At 43.9% G+C, this 17,370-nt stretch overlaps 1 protein-coding gene across 5 annotated transcripts in view; it reads right to left on the bottom strand.

Moving 5' to 3' along the window:
* The window catches only part of CACNB2 (calcium voltage-gated channel auxiliary subunit beta 2), a 425,865-nt gene extending 408,768 nt beyond the window's left edge, over window positions 1–17,097 (bottom strand). For 2 of the 5 annotated variants that reach the window (XM_038391138.2, XM_038391141.2), the window contains exon 1: window positions 16,348–17,092. In XM_038391138.2, coding sequence (XP_038247066.1) covers window positions 16,348–16,452 — 105 coding nt within the window. In that variant the 5' untranslated portion in view covers window positions 16,453–17,092. Of the gene's footprint in view, window positions 1–16,347 lie in introns of all 5 variants that reach the window. The other 3 variants (XM_043509401.1, XM_038391140.2, XM_038391139.2) reach the window with 3 other exon arrangements.
* Window positions 17,098–17,370: the final 273 nt, after the last annotated feature.

The following is a 17,370-nucleotide window of genomic DNA, read 5'->3' as shown; positions in this document are numbered from 1 at the left end:
CACATGACTCCAGGAGCTGTGGATTTAAGAAACACCAAATATCATGATAAAATTTTGAGATTTGGGAACAGTGATTCTGTCCTTTTATTATATTTTGCCTCTTCATGTGCATTTCCTCACAGCTGTGTTGTGCAAGATCAAGTTCTTTATTTGTATGAACAATTGTTTCTGGAATTACAATTGTGAAAGAATAGTAAATTGATTTTTCACAATGTACATAATACTAAACTGGAAATTTCAGTATTAAAATTAGGTATCTTATCTACATTTTGTTTATATTCCAGGAAGAAGTATATAACAGTTGGTTATAACTGAACAAATACAAATAACAGGCTGAATTGTGACACATAGCTATTGGCCTAAGTAAGTGGCAAGGTGGGCAGCCTTTCTTGAACCCAATGCACCAAGGTACTGCATATGTTTTACCATACTTCTGAATGTTCCAGCATGCTCCACCAGGGCAGCCTGCTCCGTAGGCTGGTACACAGTAGTATTTATGCAGGGAACAGTTCCTGTAATATGGGCTTGTATGCTATATGCGCAAAGGCAATGCTCCTCAATACTACCCAAGAATATCTGCATGTGGTCAGCAACAATCTGGCACAAAGTAATTGCATTTGTTTCGCAATTAGTAAGACTCCAATCCTGCAAACACTTATTTATGGGTATAACTTCAATCATGGGAGCAGTCTCATTGACTCAATGGGACTGCTGATACAAGTAAAGTTATGCATGCCCTTAAGTGTTTATATAGAATGGGGACCTTAGTTTGCTTTATTACTTAGTTACGTAGGTGTATAAAGTTCTTTTAAAATGGGCTCCATTGCTATAGACAAAGAAACACAACACACACATGTTTAAATTCTGTTGCTTCCTAAAATACCAGTCAGGCTGTGTAAGACTTTTTTTTTAAACAACAAATATTTTTTGTAAAAAAAATTCATCTACCACACTCTTTAAGAAGAAAAGTGATGAAGACATGGTTTTCATTCTCACTTTTACCTAAAGATAAGTCACTCACCCTTTATTTAAATCCATCTTATCTAATAAACCATGAAAATCATACTAATCGTCTTACACATGCATACTGGTTACCTGAAAATTAACACTGTTTCATATATGAACAATTATTTCTAAGTTATTAGGAACTGAGGAGTTTCAGAGTAGCAGCCGTGTTAGTCTGTATTCGCAAAAAGAAAAGGAGTACTTGTGGCACCTTAGAGACTAACAAATGTATTTGAGCATAAGCTTTCGTGAGCTAAAGTGAGCTGTAGCTCACGAAAGCTTATGCTCAAATAAAATTTGTTAGTCTCTAAGGTGCCACAAGTACTCCTTTTCTTTTTTAGGAACTGAAGAGTTTCCACAATGAAACCCTATGATTTTAACAAGATCCCTGCTGTGTCCAATGCACAGAAAGCCTCCATCCACAATATTTAATTCTCCAAAGTACATGACATAAATAGAATACATGGTTGATCACCAAAAAATACTGTGCTAAATTGCATCTGGAAAAGTGGATCTAATGGCATCAAATTACTCAATCCACAACCAGAAAACCAGTCAGTGTGGACTGAAAATAAGGTGTAAATTTTTAACAGTGACAGTAATTAACCACTGGAACAATTTACCAAGAGTTGTGCTGGATTCTCCCTCATTATTTTTAAATCAAAATTGGATGTCTTTCTAAAATATATGCTCAGGTAATTATTTTGGGGAAGTTCTATGGCCTGTGTTATATAGGAGGTGAGACTAGATGATCACTATGGTCCCTTCTGGCCTTTGAATCTATTGTAAATCATAAATGCATATCTATGAACAATCAGCTACCATTCATTTGTATTTTACACCAAGGAAGAAAAGAGCAGCATGTGTAATGCTCTCAGTAGTAGCTGATCCCCAGCCTATAATGGAGAATACAATGCTAGTCATTAAGACTGATATTAAAGAGTTAGAGGCAGAGCTCAAATTTTAAAAACAGACATGTTTGCCTCATTCAAAGATTCAAAAAAGGATTCAGAGGATTCAACAAGCAGAGTCACTAACGTTACTCCTAGGGGAATACTGTGTTATTGCATGTGTGCAGAATTCATGTTCCCCGCAGATTTCTTTGCTTCCCTGCAGAAAAAGGACTTTCTGATAGGGAAACAAAGGGAAGCTGCAAAAGCGGTCATGCACCACTCCCCAGCAGCACAGGTGCATTGTTTCGGCATACGGAGCAGCCAGCAAAGAGGTAAATCCCTGGGAGAGGGGCCAAGCTGCAGACACCCCAGCCAGTGGCTCCTATCCTGTGCCAGGCTCAGCTGCTAGTCCCAGCAGGGCTAGGGAGGACGTGATTTCCTCTTCCCCTGCAAGGAGCAGCCAGGGTCAGACACCCCTCCCCCTGAAACCTCTCCGGCTGCAGGAAGCTCCACACCCAACCTCCTTCCTGCTCCCACTGCTCCTCAGTTGTGGCGAAGAGGGGTCACTACATGAGGAGCTGCTCCCCCATCCACCCAACCCTATGCATTCGGACCCACCACATACCCAGATTGCCATGCCAAGCCTTACCCCCCTGCACCCAGACCCCTCCCACTGAGCCCCCTCAACCCAAACCACACTCCAACAAGCTTCACCCTCTGCATCTAAACCGCACCCCTGCACCCAGACTTTCCCCCCACACTTGAACCCCCACCCAACAAGCCCTACCCCACCTGCACCTGGACCACCCTCACTAGCCCCCTGCACCTAGACCCCCCCCATCCCACTGAGCCCCACCAAGCCAGCACCTAGACCTGCACCCTATCAAGCCAGCACTCGACCACCACCCCGCTAAGCCCTCCACACACAGACCCCCCTGCTGAGCCCCAACCACCTTCACCTGGACCCCCCTGCAGAGTCCCATTGCCTCTGCACCCAGAATCCCCTTACCAATGATCCCCTGTTCATCCAGATCCCTCGCACCTGGAACCCTCCCACCAAGCTGCCCACACCCAGATTGTCCCACACAGAACCCTATCACCCCACACTTGGATCTCCCCACACTAAGCCTGTCTACATTTGGATCCCGCTGCGCTGAGCCTGCCTGTCTACATTTACTGTGCTAGGCATGGAGGAGCAGGCCTGGCCCTTGCACTGTCAGGGTCAGGTGCAGCCTCACTGCCGAGACCATGTCCTGGGGTGGGGGCTACAGGGTGATCTCCCACCTCTGTGCCGTCAGTGGTCTGTGCTCCTCACTGCCATCCTGGAGCCTCCACGTTTATTTACTGACAAATAAAATTTGCAGAATTTTGCAGAATTTTAAAATATTGTGTACAGAATTTTTAAAATTTTGGCGCAGAATTCCCTCAGGAGTATAACGTCTCAGTACAAAAATGATGAGCTGGAGAGAATGGAACAGAAAGAAAACTAAAATCAAGAGCTGGAATGCAGATTAGATAACCTATAGATCCGGGAATGAAGTACTAACATAAGGAACAAATGAGTACCTAAAGTAATTGAGAAGCATAATCCTGAAAGATTTGTAGACTCTCTTAATAGAGAATTGCTGGAGTGAGAAGAGCATGTTCCTATTCTAACAGACAGAACACACCAAGTGATCTTTCCTCCCCCTGCAGCAAGATTCGAGACCAAGAGACTTAAATGTGCACATGCACTAGATAACAAAAAGTAGAACCTAAGGAAAATTCAGGACATACTGACCGAATACTACCACTTAGTTCAAGAACAATCCATTGCCACTGTAATCATCCCCACCAAATGGGGTTGTTCAGTGCTGCGGTATATCCCTCTCTGATATTCAGTAGCATGTTAACCATACCACGATTCAGAGGCAAGTACTGCAAGCACTTCAGTCAGTACACAATATAGACTCTAGCACCTGGTAAGTTCCAATAAGCACTCAGACACACAGCTCAGACAAAAGCAATTGTTTAGTAAGGCAGGCAGAAAAGAAGGTCACAAATATCCCACATACAACAGTTTAAATTACAACAAAAGATAAATATCACAATTCCTCCTTAGTCCATCGGGGGATTATGAAAGAGGATTAGGCCAACTCAGGCACAGTACCTGGAATGCCCCCAATACGTGCAATGGGGTATCAGTCAGTAGTTCCCAACATGCTAGAGTTCAATACCATAAAGATATCTCTTTGGGGGCTCCTCCATGCAGTTCTCCAGTTGCTGTGCAAACTGCTTTCCCTGAAGCAATGTTTAGGCTGCAAGCCCCACCCCACAGTCTCCTGTTCTTTTACAAGTTGCTTGGAGGGATGCTGCTTCAGTGCCCCTAATAGACCCCTCCAAGCCCCCCTTTATTCAGAAACGTGGATGCAGGGTCAAGCCTTTGCTCCTTCCCCACTGGCCTTGTGTCAGCCTGCAATATGCTGTTGCCACTACTGCTGCTAACAACAGCCTCTCCCTTATGGGGCGCTCTGCTTCACATCAGTCTCCCAGATCCCAGGATACCTCTGCTCTGCTGCTGGATCTCAAGAGGGCCAGCTTCCTTCCCACAACAGATACTTTCAAAGAGTTTCTGCCACCCTCATCCTCTTAGCCAGGAGAGGAGATTGGGACTGCTCTCCTCACTCAGACCAACCATCTCCCTAACTGCAAGGGAATCTTCTCCCTCCTGCTGACCTACTACATACCAGAGGTGACAATGGAACGTAGTGAGTCTGCTGCTCATCAGATTCATCTCACCATAGATTCAGACCTCTCTGCCTTCAGTCTGAGTGAAAGGAGTGTGTAACAGAGGCACTAGGTCATGGGGCACATGTGCTCATCCCAGCAAGCCTCTTACAGACCTTGGGCCCTTAAGACTGGGAGCTGTTGTTGGAGGTCTGATCCTGCCTGCTCCCACTCATGTGACCAATAGGAATTTTCATATAAGGCTTCCTGACTCAAACAGGAGAGCAGAAATGAGAGACCAAGGTCTAGGAAAGCCCGGTGCCTCATGCTGGAAGCCTAAAAAGGGTAATTTGGTCTCACCTTCTCCTAATTCTAATCTATTTTATTCAAGCACTGCCATGCTGGAGCTGGCAGTTGAGGAATACTGACAGATGAGAATAAAACCTTCAATAGCTTCATAATAAGCAATGATTAAATACAAACAATAATTCTATTAAATTAAGAGTAACAGGATCTCTTTGGCTATTAATTATAAAGTTAGTTTGTGAGTTAATATTAACAAATTAAGGCTTTGCAATAGAAGAATATATTTAAATAGGTGAAATATATAGTTTATATATGGGGTAAACTGGTCAGCTGTAACTGTCAGTAGAGGGCGGGTTGAATCTGCTGCTGCTCTTCTGATTCCTCACTAGAGGGTGATATGTCAATGAAAAGGGGAAGATTCCATGGCAGATGGATGATGGGTGAAGACCTGAGAGAAAACAGTGAGGACAGCTGGTTCCTGGTGACTGCTCAGGTGACTAAGCTGGGGTTCTCGCCTATGTGTGCCAATGGATCTATCTTGCTTTAAGAATAACAGGATGCACGTACTGTAGAGAATATTCACAAAGTGCAAAACAAAACAAATTACTCAATACTTACTCCACAAAATCAATTTCTCTCCAACAATCGAAACTGAACTACTGCAAGGACCTGAAATCAACTGTGCTTAGCCTTGTGACAACATTACACATTCACACACACCCAGAATTCTTATATTAGAGAATAACCTAAGTATACAAATTAGAAACAAAACAAGAACTCCTGAAATGTGGAAGACAGAAGCCCCTTGAAATAGAAAGAAGGGAGCACGTACCACAACAGAGACATTACAATATGGTTAGAAGTTTGAGGCTCTGTAAAAGGATATGAAAGAGCTTAAGAAAAAAAGGAAACAAGGAAGAAGGAACTTGTTTTCATTTACAATTTGTCAAACCACTAGGACAGATAACATAGAAGGAGGTAAAGAAAGGGCAAGATGAGAAGGAAACAATTAGGAAGGAACTCACTTCTGATAAGATATTTCCCCTCTCAGCAGGTTATTTCATAATTGCCAATTATAGGGTTTCATGAAACTTCCCTTAAAAGAATTCCACTCTGGTCTCTGCTAGAGACAGGATAATGTACTAGATCAGTGGTTCTCACCCTGCGGGCCACTTGCAGCCCAATCAGCACAGAGCTGAGACCCATGTGACATTCTCAGGGCCACACAGGTAGTATTGGATATGGCCCACAATGGTAAATAGGTTGAGAACCACTGCACTAGATGAACCAATATTCTGATCTGGTATGGCAATAGTGTTAGGGATTTAGTCTCTGGACTTCACACACACAAAAAAAAAAGATCAATTTGGAAGCAGAAGCTGAACTGTGGACTCATTAAAAAATAGGATCAGACAGATCAAGAAATTACCATGGAAGAACTGCAAAGCATTGCCACTTGCTCTCTGTCTATTACTATAAATAACCAGGTGGACCTATCTTCTTTAAAAATTACTTGATTGCTAAACTGATGCGTTCTCATTTATTTGGCTTTTTGTTTGTGAAAAGCTGATGAAATAGGAAGTCAAGGAAAAAAATAAGGGCCTGATTTTCACAGGTACTGAGCACCCCAAGCTCCCACTTATGGAGTTATGGGTCCTCATGACTAAGGCTAAGATTTTGACATGGTTGTTTTTAGTAAAAGTCATGGACAGGTCACTGGCAATAAACAAAAATTCATGGAAGCTGTGATCTGTCCGTGACTTTTCTTGCTGTGGCTCCATGGTGTCCCCCGCTACATATAGAGGTTGTAGCTGCTCTTTCGGTTAAAAAAAAATTAGACTTGTTCAGAAAACGAACATTTTTCCTGTGAGAAATTTCAGACAAAAAAAAATAAGAACGTAAGAATGGCCCTACTGGGTCAGACCAAAGGTCCATCTAGCCCAGTATCCTGTCTTCTGACAGTGGCCAGTGCCAGGTGCCCCAGAGGGAATGAACAGAACAGGTAATCTTCAAGTGATGCATCCCCTGTCGTCCATTCCCAGCCTCTGGCAAACAGAGGCTAGCAACACCATCCCTGCCCATCCTGGCTAATAACCACTGACCTATCCTCCATGAATTTATCTAGTTCTTTTTTGAACTCTTTTATAGTCTTGGCCTTCACAACACCTTCTGGCAAAGAGTTCCACAGTGTGACTGTGTGTTGTGTGAAAAAAACCTTCCTTTTGTTTGTTTGTTTTAAACCTGCTGCCTATTAATTTAATTTGGTGGCCCCTAGTTCTTGTGTTATGAGGAGTAAATAACACTTCCTTATTTACTTTCTCCACACCAGTCATGATTTTATAGATCTCTATCATATCTCCCTTTAGTCATCTCTTTTCCAAGCTAAAAGTACAAGTCTTATTAATCTCTCCTCATACGGCTAATCATACCCCTAATCATTTTTGTTGCACTTTTCTGGACCTTTTCCAAGTTCAATATATCGTTTTTGAGATGGGGCGACCACATATGCATGCAGTATTCAAGATGTGGGTGAACCATGGATTTATATAAGGCAATATGATACTTTCTGTCGTATTTGCTTAATGATTCCCAACATTCTGTTTTGCTTTTTTGACTGCCACTGCACACTGAGTAGATGTTTTCAGAGAACTATCCACAATGACTCCAAGATCTCTTTCTTGAGTGGTAACAGCTAATTTGGACCCTATCATTTTATACGTATAGTTGGGATTATGTTTTCCAATGTGCATTACTTTGCACTTACCAACATTGAATTTCATCTCCCATTTTGTTGCCCAGTCACCCAGTTTTGAGAGATGCTTTTGTAGCTCTTCGCAATCTGCCTGGGACTTAACTATCTTGAGTAGTTTTGTATCATCTACAAATTTTGCCACCTCACTGTTTACCCCTTTTTCCATATAATTTATGAACATGTTGAATAGGACTGGGCCCAGTACAGACCCCTGGGGGACACCACTGACTATTTACCTTTCTCCATTCTGAAAACTGACCATTTATTCCTACCCTTTGTTTCCTATCTTTTAACCAATTACCAATCCATGAGAGAACCTTCCCTCTTATCCCATGACTGCTTACTTTGCTTAAGAGCCTTTGGTGAGGGACCTTGTCAAATGCTTTCTGAAAATCTAAATACACTATATCCACTGGATTCCCTTTGTCCACATGCTTGTTGACCCCCTCAAAGAATTCCAATAGATTGGTGAGGCATGATTTCCCTTTACAAAAACCATGTTGACTATTCCCCAACAAATTATGTTCATCTATGTGTCTGACAATTTTGTTCTTTACTATAGTTTCAACCAGTTTGCCCGCTACTGAAGTCAGGTTTACTGACTTGTAATTGACAAGGTCACCTCTGGAGCCCTTTTTAAAAATTGGCGTCACATTAGCTATCCTCCAGTCATTTGGTACAGAAGCTGATTTAAATGATAGGTTACAGATGACATTTAATAGTCCTGCAATTTCACATTTGAATTCCTTCAGAACTCTTGGGTGAATACCATCTGGTGCTGGTGACTTATTACTGTTTGGTTTATCAATCTGTTCCAAAACCTCCTCTAAACACAAATCAATCAGGGAGAGTTCCTCAGATTTGTCCCCTAAAAAGAATGGCTCAAGCTTGGGAATCTCCCTCAAATCCTCAACCATGAAGACCGATGCAAAGAATTCATTTAGTTTCTCCGCAATGGTCTTATCGTCCTTGAGTGCTCTGTTAGCATCTCGATTGTCCAATGGCCCCATTGGTTGTTTAGCAGCCTTCCTGCTTCTGATGTACTTAAAAAATGTTTTGCTATTACTTTTTGAGTCTTTGGCTAGCTGTTCTTCAAATTCTTTTTTGGACTTCCTAATTATATTTTTACACTTCATTTGCCAGAGTTTATGCTCCTTTCTATTTTCCTCATTAGGATTTAACTTCCACTTTTTAAAGGATGCCATTTTTCCTCTCACTGCTTCTTTTACTTTGTTGTTTAGCCACAGTGGCTCTTTTGGTTCTCTTTCTATGTTTTTTAATTTGGGCTATACATTTAAGTTGAGCCTCTATTACGGTGTTTTTAAAAAGCTTCCATGCGGCTTGCAGGGATTTTACTTTTGGCACTGTACCTTTTAATTTCTGTTTAACTAACCTCCTCATTTTTGTGTAGTCCCCTTTCTGAAATTAAATTTGACAGTTTTCAGAGTAGCAGCCGTGTTAGTCTGTATTCGCAAAAAGAAAAGGAGTACTTGTGGCACCTTAGAGACTAACAAATTTATTAGAGCATAAGCTTTTGTGAGCTACAGCTCACTTCATTGGATGCATTTGGTGGAAAAAACAGAGGAGAGATTTATATACACACACACACACAGAGAACATGAAACAATGGGTTTATCATACACACTGTAAGGAGAGTGATCACTTACGATAAGCCATCACTAGCAGCAGGGGGGGGAAAAGGAGGAAAACCTTTCATGGTGACAAGCAAGGTAGGCTAATTCCAGCAGTTAACAAGAATATCAGAGGAACAGTGGGGGGTGGGGTGGGAGGGAGAAATACCATGGGGAAATAGTTTTACTTTGTGTAATGACTCATCCATTCCCAGTCTCTATTCAAGCCTAAGTTAATTGTATCCAGTTTGCAAATTAATTCCAATTCAGCAGTCTCTCGTTGGAGTCTGTTTTTGAAGCTTTTTTGTTGAAGTATAGCCACTCTTAGGTCTGTGATCGAGTGACCAGAGAGATTGAACTGTTCTCCAACTGGTTTTTGAATGTTATAATTCTTGACGTCTGATTTGTGTCCATTCATTCTTTTACGTAGAGACTGTCCAGTTTGGCCAATGTACATGGCAGAGGGGCATTGCTGGCACATGATGGCATATATCACATTGGTAGATGCGCAGGTGAACGAGCCTCTGATAGTGTGGCTGATGTGATTAGGCCCTATGATGGTATCCCCTGAATAGATATGTGGACAGAGTTGGCAACGGGCTTTGTTGCAAGGATAGGTTCCTGGGTTAGTGGTTCTGTTGTGTGGTGTGTGGTTGCTGGTGAGTATTTGCTTCAGATTGGGGGGCTGTCTGTAAACAAGGACTGGTCTGTCTCCCAAGACTGAGAGTTACCAAAAGAAACTACAGCATTTGCTCAAGAAACTCCCTGAAAAAGCACAAGAACAAATCCGCACAGACACACCCCTGGAGCCCCGACCTGGGGTATTCTATCTGCTACCCAAGATCCATAAACCTGGAAATCCTGGACGCCCCATCATCTCAGGCATTGGCACCCTGACAGCAGGATTGTCTGGCTATGAAGACTCCCTCCTCAGGCCCTTCGTTACCAGCACTCCCAGCTATCTTCGAGACACCACTGACTTCCTGAGGAAACTACAGTCCATTGGTGATCTTCCCAAAAACACCATCCTAGCCACTATGGATGTAGAAGCCCTCTACACCAACATTCCACACAAAAATGAACTACAAGCCGTCAGGAACAGTATCCCCGATGATGTACGGCTAACCTGGTGGCTGAACTTTGTGACTTTGTCCTGACCCATAACTATTTCACATTTGGTGACAATGTATACCTTCAAATCAGCGGCACTGCGATGGGTACCCGCATGGCCCCACAGTATGCCAACATTTTTATGGCTGACTTAGAACAACGCTTCCTCAGCTCTCGTCCCCAATGCCCCTACTCTACTTGCGCTACATTGATGACATCTTCATCATCTGGACCCATGGAAAAGAAGCTCTTGAGGAATTCCACCATGATTTCAACAATTTCCATCCCACCATCAACCTCAGCCTGGACCAGTCCTCACAAGAGATCCATTTCCTGGACACTACGGTGCTAATAAGCGATGGTCACATAAACACCACCCTATATCGGAAACCTACTGACCGCTATTCCTACCTACATGCCTCTAGCTTTCATCCAGATCATACCACTCGATCCATTGTCTACAGCCAAGCGCTACGATATAACCGCATTTGCTCCAACCCCTCAGACAGACACAAACACCTACAAGATCTCTATCATGCATTCCTACAACTACAATACCCACCTGCTGAAGTGAAGAAACAGATTGACAGAGCCAGAAGAGTACCCAGAAGTCACCTACTACAGGACAGGCCCAACAAAGAAAACAACAGAACGCCACTAGCCATCACCTTCAGCCCCCAACTAAAACCTCTCCAACGCATCATCAAGGATCTACAACCTATCCTGAAGGACGACCCATCACTCTCACAGATCTTGGGAGACAGACCAGTCCTTGCTTACAGACAGCCCCCCAATCTGAAGCAAATACTCACCAGCAACCACACACCACACAACAGAACCACTAACCCAGGAACCTATCCTTGCAACAAAGCCCGTTGCCAACTCTGTCCACATATCTATTCAGGGGATACCATCATAGGGCCTAATCACATCAGCCACACTATCAGAGGCTCGTTCACCTGCGCATCTACCAATGTGATATATGCCATCATGTGCCAGCAATGCCCCTCTGCCATGTACATTGGCCAAACTGGACAGTCTCTACGTAAAAGAATGAATGGACACAAATCAGACGTCAAGAATTATAACATTCAAAAACCAGTTGGAGAACACTTCAATCTCTCTGGTCACTCGATCACAGACCTAAGAGTGGCTATCCTTCAACAAAAAAGCTTCAAAAACAGACTCCAACGAGAGACTGCTGAATTGGAATTAATTTGCAAACTGGATACAATTAACTTAGGCTTGAATAGAGACTGGGAATGGATGAGTCATTACACAAAGTAAAACTATTTCCCCATGATATTTCTCCCTCCCACCCCACCCCCCACTGCTCCTCTGATATTCTTGTTAACTGCTGGAATTAGCCTACCTTGCTTGTCACCATGAAAGGTTTTCCTCCTTTTCCCCCCCTGCTGCTGGTGATGGCTTATCTTAAGTGATCACTCTCCTTACAGTGTGTATGATAAACCCATTGTTTCATGTTCTCTGTGTGTGTGTGTGTGTGTATATAAATCTCTCCTCTGTTTTTTCCACCAAATGCATCCGATGAAGTGAGCTGTAGCTCACGAAAGCTTATGCTCTAATAAATTTGTTAGTCTCTAAGGTGCCACAAGTACTCCTTTTCTTTTTGTAAATTTGACAGTGTTGGATCACTGTGGTGTTTTCCCTGCCACAGGGATGTTAAATTTAATTATATTATGGTCACTGTTCCCTCCAAGCTGTGCGCATGTGTGCATGCACACAGATCCTAAACCCTGCGCACGCAGCGAAGCACCGCACTCACAAAAATTTGCACAGAAGCACAACAGTTTGCACAGAAGAAATTTTTTGTGCACACGGCCTGTCAAAAATTAGAGGGAACATTGATTATGGACACTATTACCAAGCAGTCCAGCTGTATTCACCTCTTGGACTATATCCTGTGCTCCACTGAGGACTAAATCAAGAATTGCCTCTCCTCTTGTGGGTTCCAGGACTAGCTGCTCCAAGAAGCAGTCATTTAAGGTGTCAAGAAACTGTTTCTCTGCATACTTGCCTGAGGTGATATCTACCGAGTCAATATGGGAATAGTTGAAATCCCCCATTATTATTGTGTTTTTTATTTTAATAGCCTCTCTAATCTCCCTGAGCATTTCAAAGTCACTATCACCATCCTGGTCAGGTGGTCTGTAATATATTCCTACTGCTATATTCTTATTATTCAAGTATGGAATTACTATCTGTAGATATTCAATGATACAGTCTCGTTCATTTAAGATTTTTACTTCATTTGATTCTATACTTTCTTTCACATATAGTGCCCCTCCCCCACCAGCATGATCTGTTCTGTCCTTCCGATATATTTTGTACCCTGGTATTACTGTGTCCCATTGATTATCCTCATTCCACCAAGTTTCTGTGATGCCTATTATATCACTAACCTCATTTACTACGAGGCACTCTAGTTCACCCATCTTATTATTTAGACTACTAACATTGGTGTATAAGCACTTAAAAAACTTGTCACTTTTTAGCTGCCTGCCATTACGTGATATAATTGAATGGAACTTTTCTTCATTTGACTGTTTCTCATCAAATCCTATCTGTATTTTATCATCATTTTCCATCCTCTCCTCCTTATTAGGACATAGAGAATCTCCATTTATAGATTGGAGACCTAAACTTTTATCTTAAATCTTATCTACACTAGAATCAGAGTGTGCTAGTTATAACTATGTTTAATATTTATTTTAAAGTAGCACTCTCCCAGAAGTCCCAGTCAGAATCAGAGCTCCTTTATGCTAGGTGCTGTACAAACACAAACAAAGACATAACATGCTATTTGGGACAGGGACTAGCAGGTTTCAAGCATAATTTCCTTGATCAATGCCTCCAGGGACTTTATTTTGTTTGCAAACCATGTTGGAAAACCATAATGTAAAACCTTGCAACAGATTAACTACAGAGGATGTCGGTGGCTCAACAATATGGAAACAAACTATTAAGTATAATTGTTCCTTAAACTGCTATAGCATGGTTTGGCCAGCCTTTGTTGATCCACGATACAGAACATGATATATAACCAAAATAAAAAAAATATGCCTAGCGTAGAATCCTAGGATAGGACACAGTTTTGAATCTGGTTACAAAGTTGGTTCACATCCATACAGGCCAAGCTAAGTTGTAGAATGGTATTTTCTAAAGCACTTCGAGGAGTGACACTGCTGCATTAAACTTGAACGGTTCTCTGACCTCATCGCTGGGAATATTGGCATGGAATACTTCTAGTAGTATCACAAAACATGATAGCCCCAAGTACCTTAAACCTGTGGGTAAATGGACATTACTAGAATATATGTAGTACAGTAAGTGATGGATCACATTCCCTACGTTCAGCCTCTTTCTCACTGTGACTACTTATAATAGCATCAAGTTTTTACTGTATTAATTTTTCAGAAATAATGGAAAAAAGGATAATGGTCTCTCAATGCAATAAAATACTAAGGATTTAATTGAATATTAATATTCAGACAAAGAAGTGGTCTATTCCAATAATGTTCTTTGATCCAAAAGGATTACATATGATTGTATATGTGCCTAAAGGCAATGATGGACTTTGGTACAGAGAAGTGCAATTTGCTCCTTGCATTTACTCAAAAACTTCACTATCTTTACCACACACCCGCACGCACGCAGGCACACACACACACAAAAAGCCACCATTTGTGCTCTAGCCATTCGGAAACCAATTATATAAAACAGAATACAAGTACTGTACTGTACCCGAGAAACAAATAATGCAGGGTATTGTTGGTGAACTAGCCGTTCACCTCTAAAGAGAGATTATTTTATGCCTAGTTAAGACCACAGATAAGAATGATTTTTGTGACCAATAATGGATATTTGTCCACATCAGAAAACCACTGCAGAATTTGGTACAGTTGTCAGTCTCTGCTCAGGATAGGGCAGAGACCAGAAAAACAGAAGTATTTGTAGGTCAGGAATTAGGTGCCAGGGCACCACTGTGTGGGAAGGCTTGCAAAGCATATGCCCACACTGCTACGTTTCTGACTGTAGTTTCAGAAGTAGGGCCCTACCAAATTCACAGTCCATTTCGGTCAACTTCATTGTCAGAGGATTTTAAAAATCGTAAATTTTGTGATTTCAGCTATTTAAATCTGAAATTTCACAGTGTTGTCATTGTAGGGGTCCTGACGTAAAAAGCAGTTATGGGGGGTTCGCAAGGTTATTGTAGAGGGGTTGCGGTACTGCTACCCTTACTTCTGTGCTGCTGCTGGCAGGGCACTGCTTTAGATCTGGGCACCCAGCCAACAGTCGCCGCAGAGAAGTAAAGGTAGCAATACCACGACCCCCTTAAAATAACCTTGTAACCCCCTGCAACTTCCTGTTGGGTCAGGACCCCCAATTTGAGAAACGCTGGTCTCCCTGGTGAAATCTGTATAGTATAGAGTAAGAGCACACAAAAGACCTACATTTCACAGGGGGAGACCAGATTTCCCAATGATGTGTATTTGATCCCGTGATGTGTATTTCATGGCCATGGATTTGGTAGGACCCTATTCATAAGCAAATAGAAAAAATATACACTTTTTCTTCTTTTTTTTTTTTTAACATGGACTGGTTTCTCAATAGCTGAATTGTTATTCATTTTTAATGATCTCCAATAAAAGTCAATTACACAGACTGACACCATTTTCATGTGCCAACGTTTCTAATCCAACATTTTTGTGATACTTAATGGACTGCCTTTTCAACTAAAATAAAGGATCAGAAACAGTTTTGACAACAACAAAAAGGAATCACCCCAAAGAGAACCAGAGTGTTCATTATTTCAAATGCACACAATCAGATATTAGCACACCCTGGGTTTAAAAATAGCAAAATGAATCTATGCAGACATGTAAGGTAAAACGAAGAGAGATATTATACAACATTAACATACTAAACCAAAGCTTTATCTCAAAATATCTTCAATAGATGTGTTAACCTCCATTTCTCCATCTCAAACACACACACACTCGCCAATCTGCATACAATATATATTTTACTTTAACAGCATCCTTGCGGGGGGACAAGATGGTACACCCAGTTTCCTAATTTTATTCTAGAAGCTAGAATCTGTAAGGTCAGGAACATCTTTATCCCAGCCGAGGTCCTTACTCCTGCTGCTTTATATGGCATAAATTCTGTCTTCTCCGATAAAGCAGGATTCCTAATCTATGGACACATATTGGATGTGAGGGGGAAGACAGGCTGTAGAGTAATATTGTAAGCAACATGTAGGTTGCACCAGATACAACAGGTTGTTAGAGATGGGGAAACAATCCTTTGCTTTAGAAAGGAAGGCACTGAACAACAGTCATAGTACTGTGTTCTTACATTCATCTGCACTCTTTAGAAAATGACAAGGTTTACCAAATATCTATTTCACTGAACACTTCCTTGCATGAATATGTTTTAATTAAATTGCATTTAAGGGGGTGGGGTGGGGGGGAAACGGATCTCAGATCTCTTCTGCGAGCTATCACACTTCCCTTCTAAATGGGAATTGAAGCTGGAGGGTAAGAGTTTGGGAAATCCAGCTGTTCCTCTCCTAATCTCCTTGAGGCTTTCTGTTAGCTCAGAAGGGTTGGGACCTCCCTATGGCTCGTTTAAAAGCGTTTCTTTGCAGCGAGGACTCCGTTCTGAGGGTGAGGGGTGGATGTTCTAGCCCAGACGGCCACGCTTACGAGCTAGGGGATCGGATTAGCTTTGCACATCTGTCCCTACGGGGACGGGGGAGAGTGCCCCCCCCCACCAGAGCTCCCCTTGCCCCTTATGACAGCAGGGTCCTGAGCGGGGAGGAAGGTGGAAGCCTGAGAGAAGCTGAGGGGAGGCGGCAGACACCGAAGGCACAGCCCGGGACCCCAGGCCCGGAGAAGCCCCTCACCCCACCAGGTACCTGCGCTGCTGTTGCGGCGGGTGGGGGGTTGTCCAGCAGCTCCATCTGCGGCCCCTGCGCCGCCGCCGGAGTGGGAGGCGATTTGGACATGTCGCTTTGGACCATTGGAGAAAAGTACCAGCCGGCTTCGCCCCACGCAAGCCCCGCAGTGAATCAGGGCAGAGCCCCGCGCCGGCACCGCCCGCTGCCGCTGCCTGCCCTCAGCGCCGTGCCATCGGGAAGCCTGCAACGCCCGGCGGGGAGCAGGCAGGGCCGGCGGCCGCCGGGAGGGGGCGAAAGGAGGGAGGGTCGCCGGGACTCCGCGCGGCTGCCCGGCTCGCCTCGCCCGAGCCGCGGCTGCTGCGGCGGGAGACCGGGGCGCGGGGCGCGGGCACCGCCGCCGCCAGGCTGAGGGGGAGGAGACGGGGAGGCGCGCTGGGAAGAGGGCGAGCGGCAAGGAGCGTCTCCCACCCACGCGAGCTCCCCGGCCAGGGGCGAGCCGCGCCGAGCGGCCGCGGGAGGCGGGCGGCAAAGGCGGCGCCCGGCGGGGCAGTCACTGACCCCCTCCCGGCAAAGTTTCTCCTCACGCGGTGGGGGGGGGGGGGGGCTGAGCACTGAGGCCGATGAGGCAGGGCGGTAAGGGCTGGATGCAGCCCCGTCCCCGGCACACCCAGCCACGTCTGTCACCTCCCACGGGCTGGAGACTTTCTCAAGTGGCTGCGAAGCCGGGGCAAAAGCTTGGGCTGCGGGACGGATGCGGCACGTCGCTGCGACCGGGGGTGGGGAGGGGGGGGGGCGCTTCCTTTTATGGTCATTGCTGAAGTGCCGCCCCTGTGCCCCACCCTGCACGGGACGGGGGAGCTCCTGTCCCAAAGAGTTTGCGGCCTGAAGACGCGACTGTTGTCCAAAAGGGGGTGGGGGGAAGAGATGCAATTAAAACATCCCTTATATTTCTGTCCTCTGTAAATGAATGCACAGATCACTTCCTAAACGCCCCAGGAGTCGAGTTTCCTTTGGTGTATGCCACAGCTTGGCCATTGCTGG

Source organism: Dermochelys coriacea, chromosome 2 (genome assembly GCF_009764565.3).
Source record: "Dermochelys coriacea isolate rDerCor1 chromosome 2, rDerCor1.pri.v4, whole genome shotgun sequence".
In the NCBI taxonomy this organism is placed as follows: Eukaryota; Metazoa; Chordata; order Testudines; family Dermochelyidae; genus Dermochelys; species Dermochelys coriacea.
Note: the sequence above shows the minus strand (reverse complement) of the source record. Positions and strands in the feature narration are given on the sequence as shown.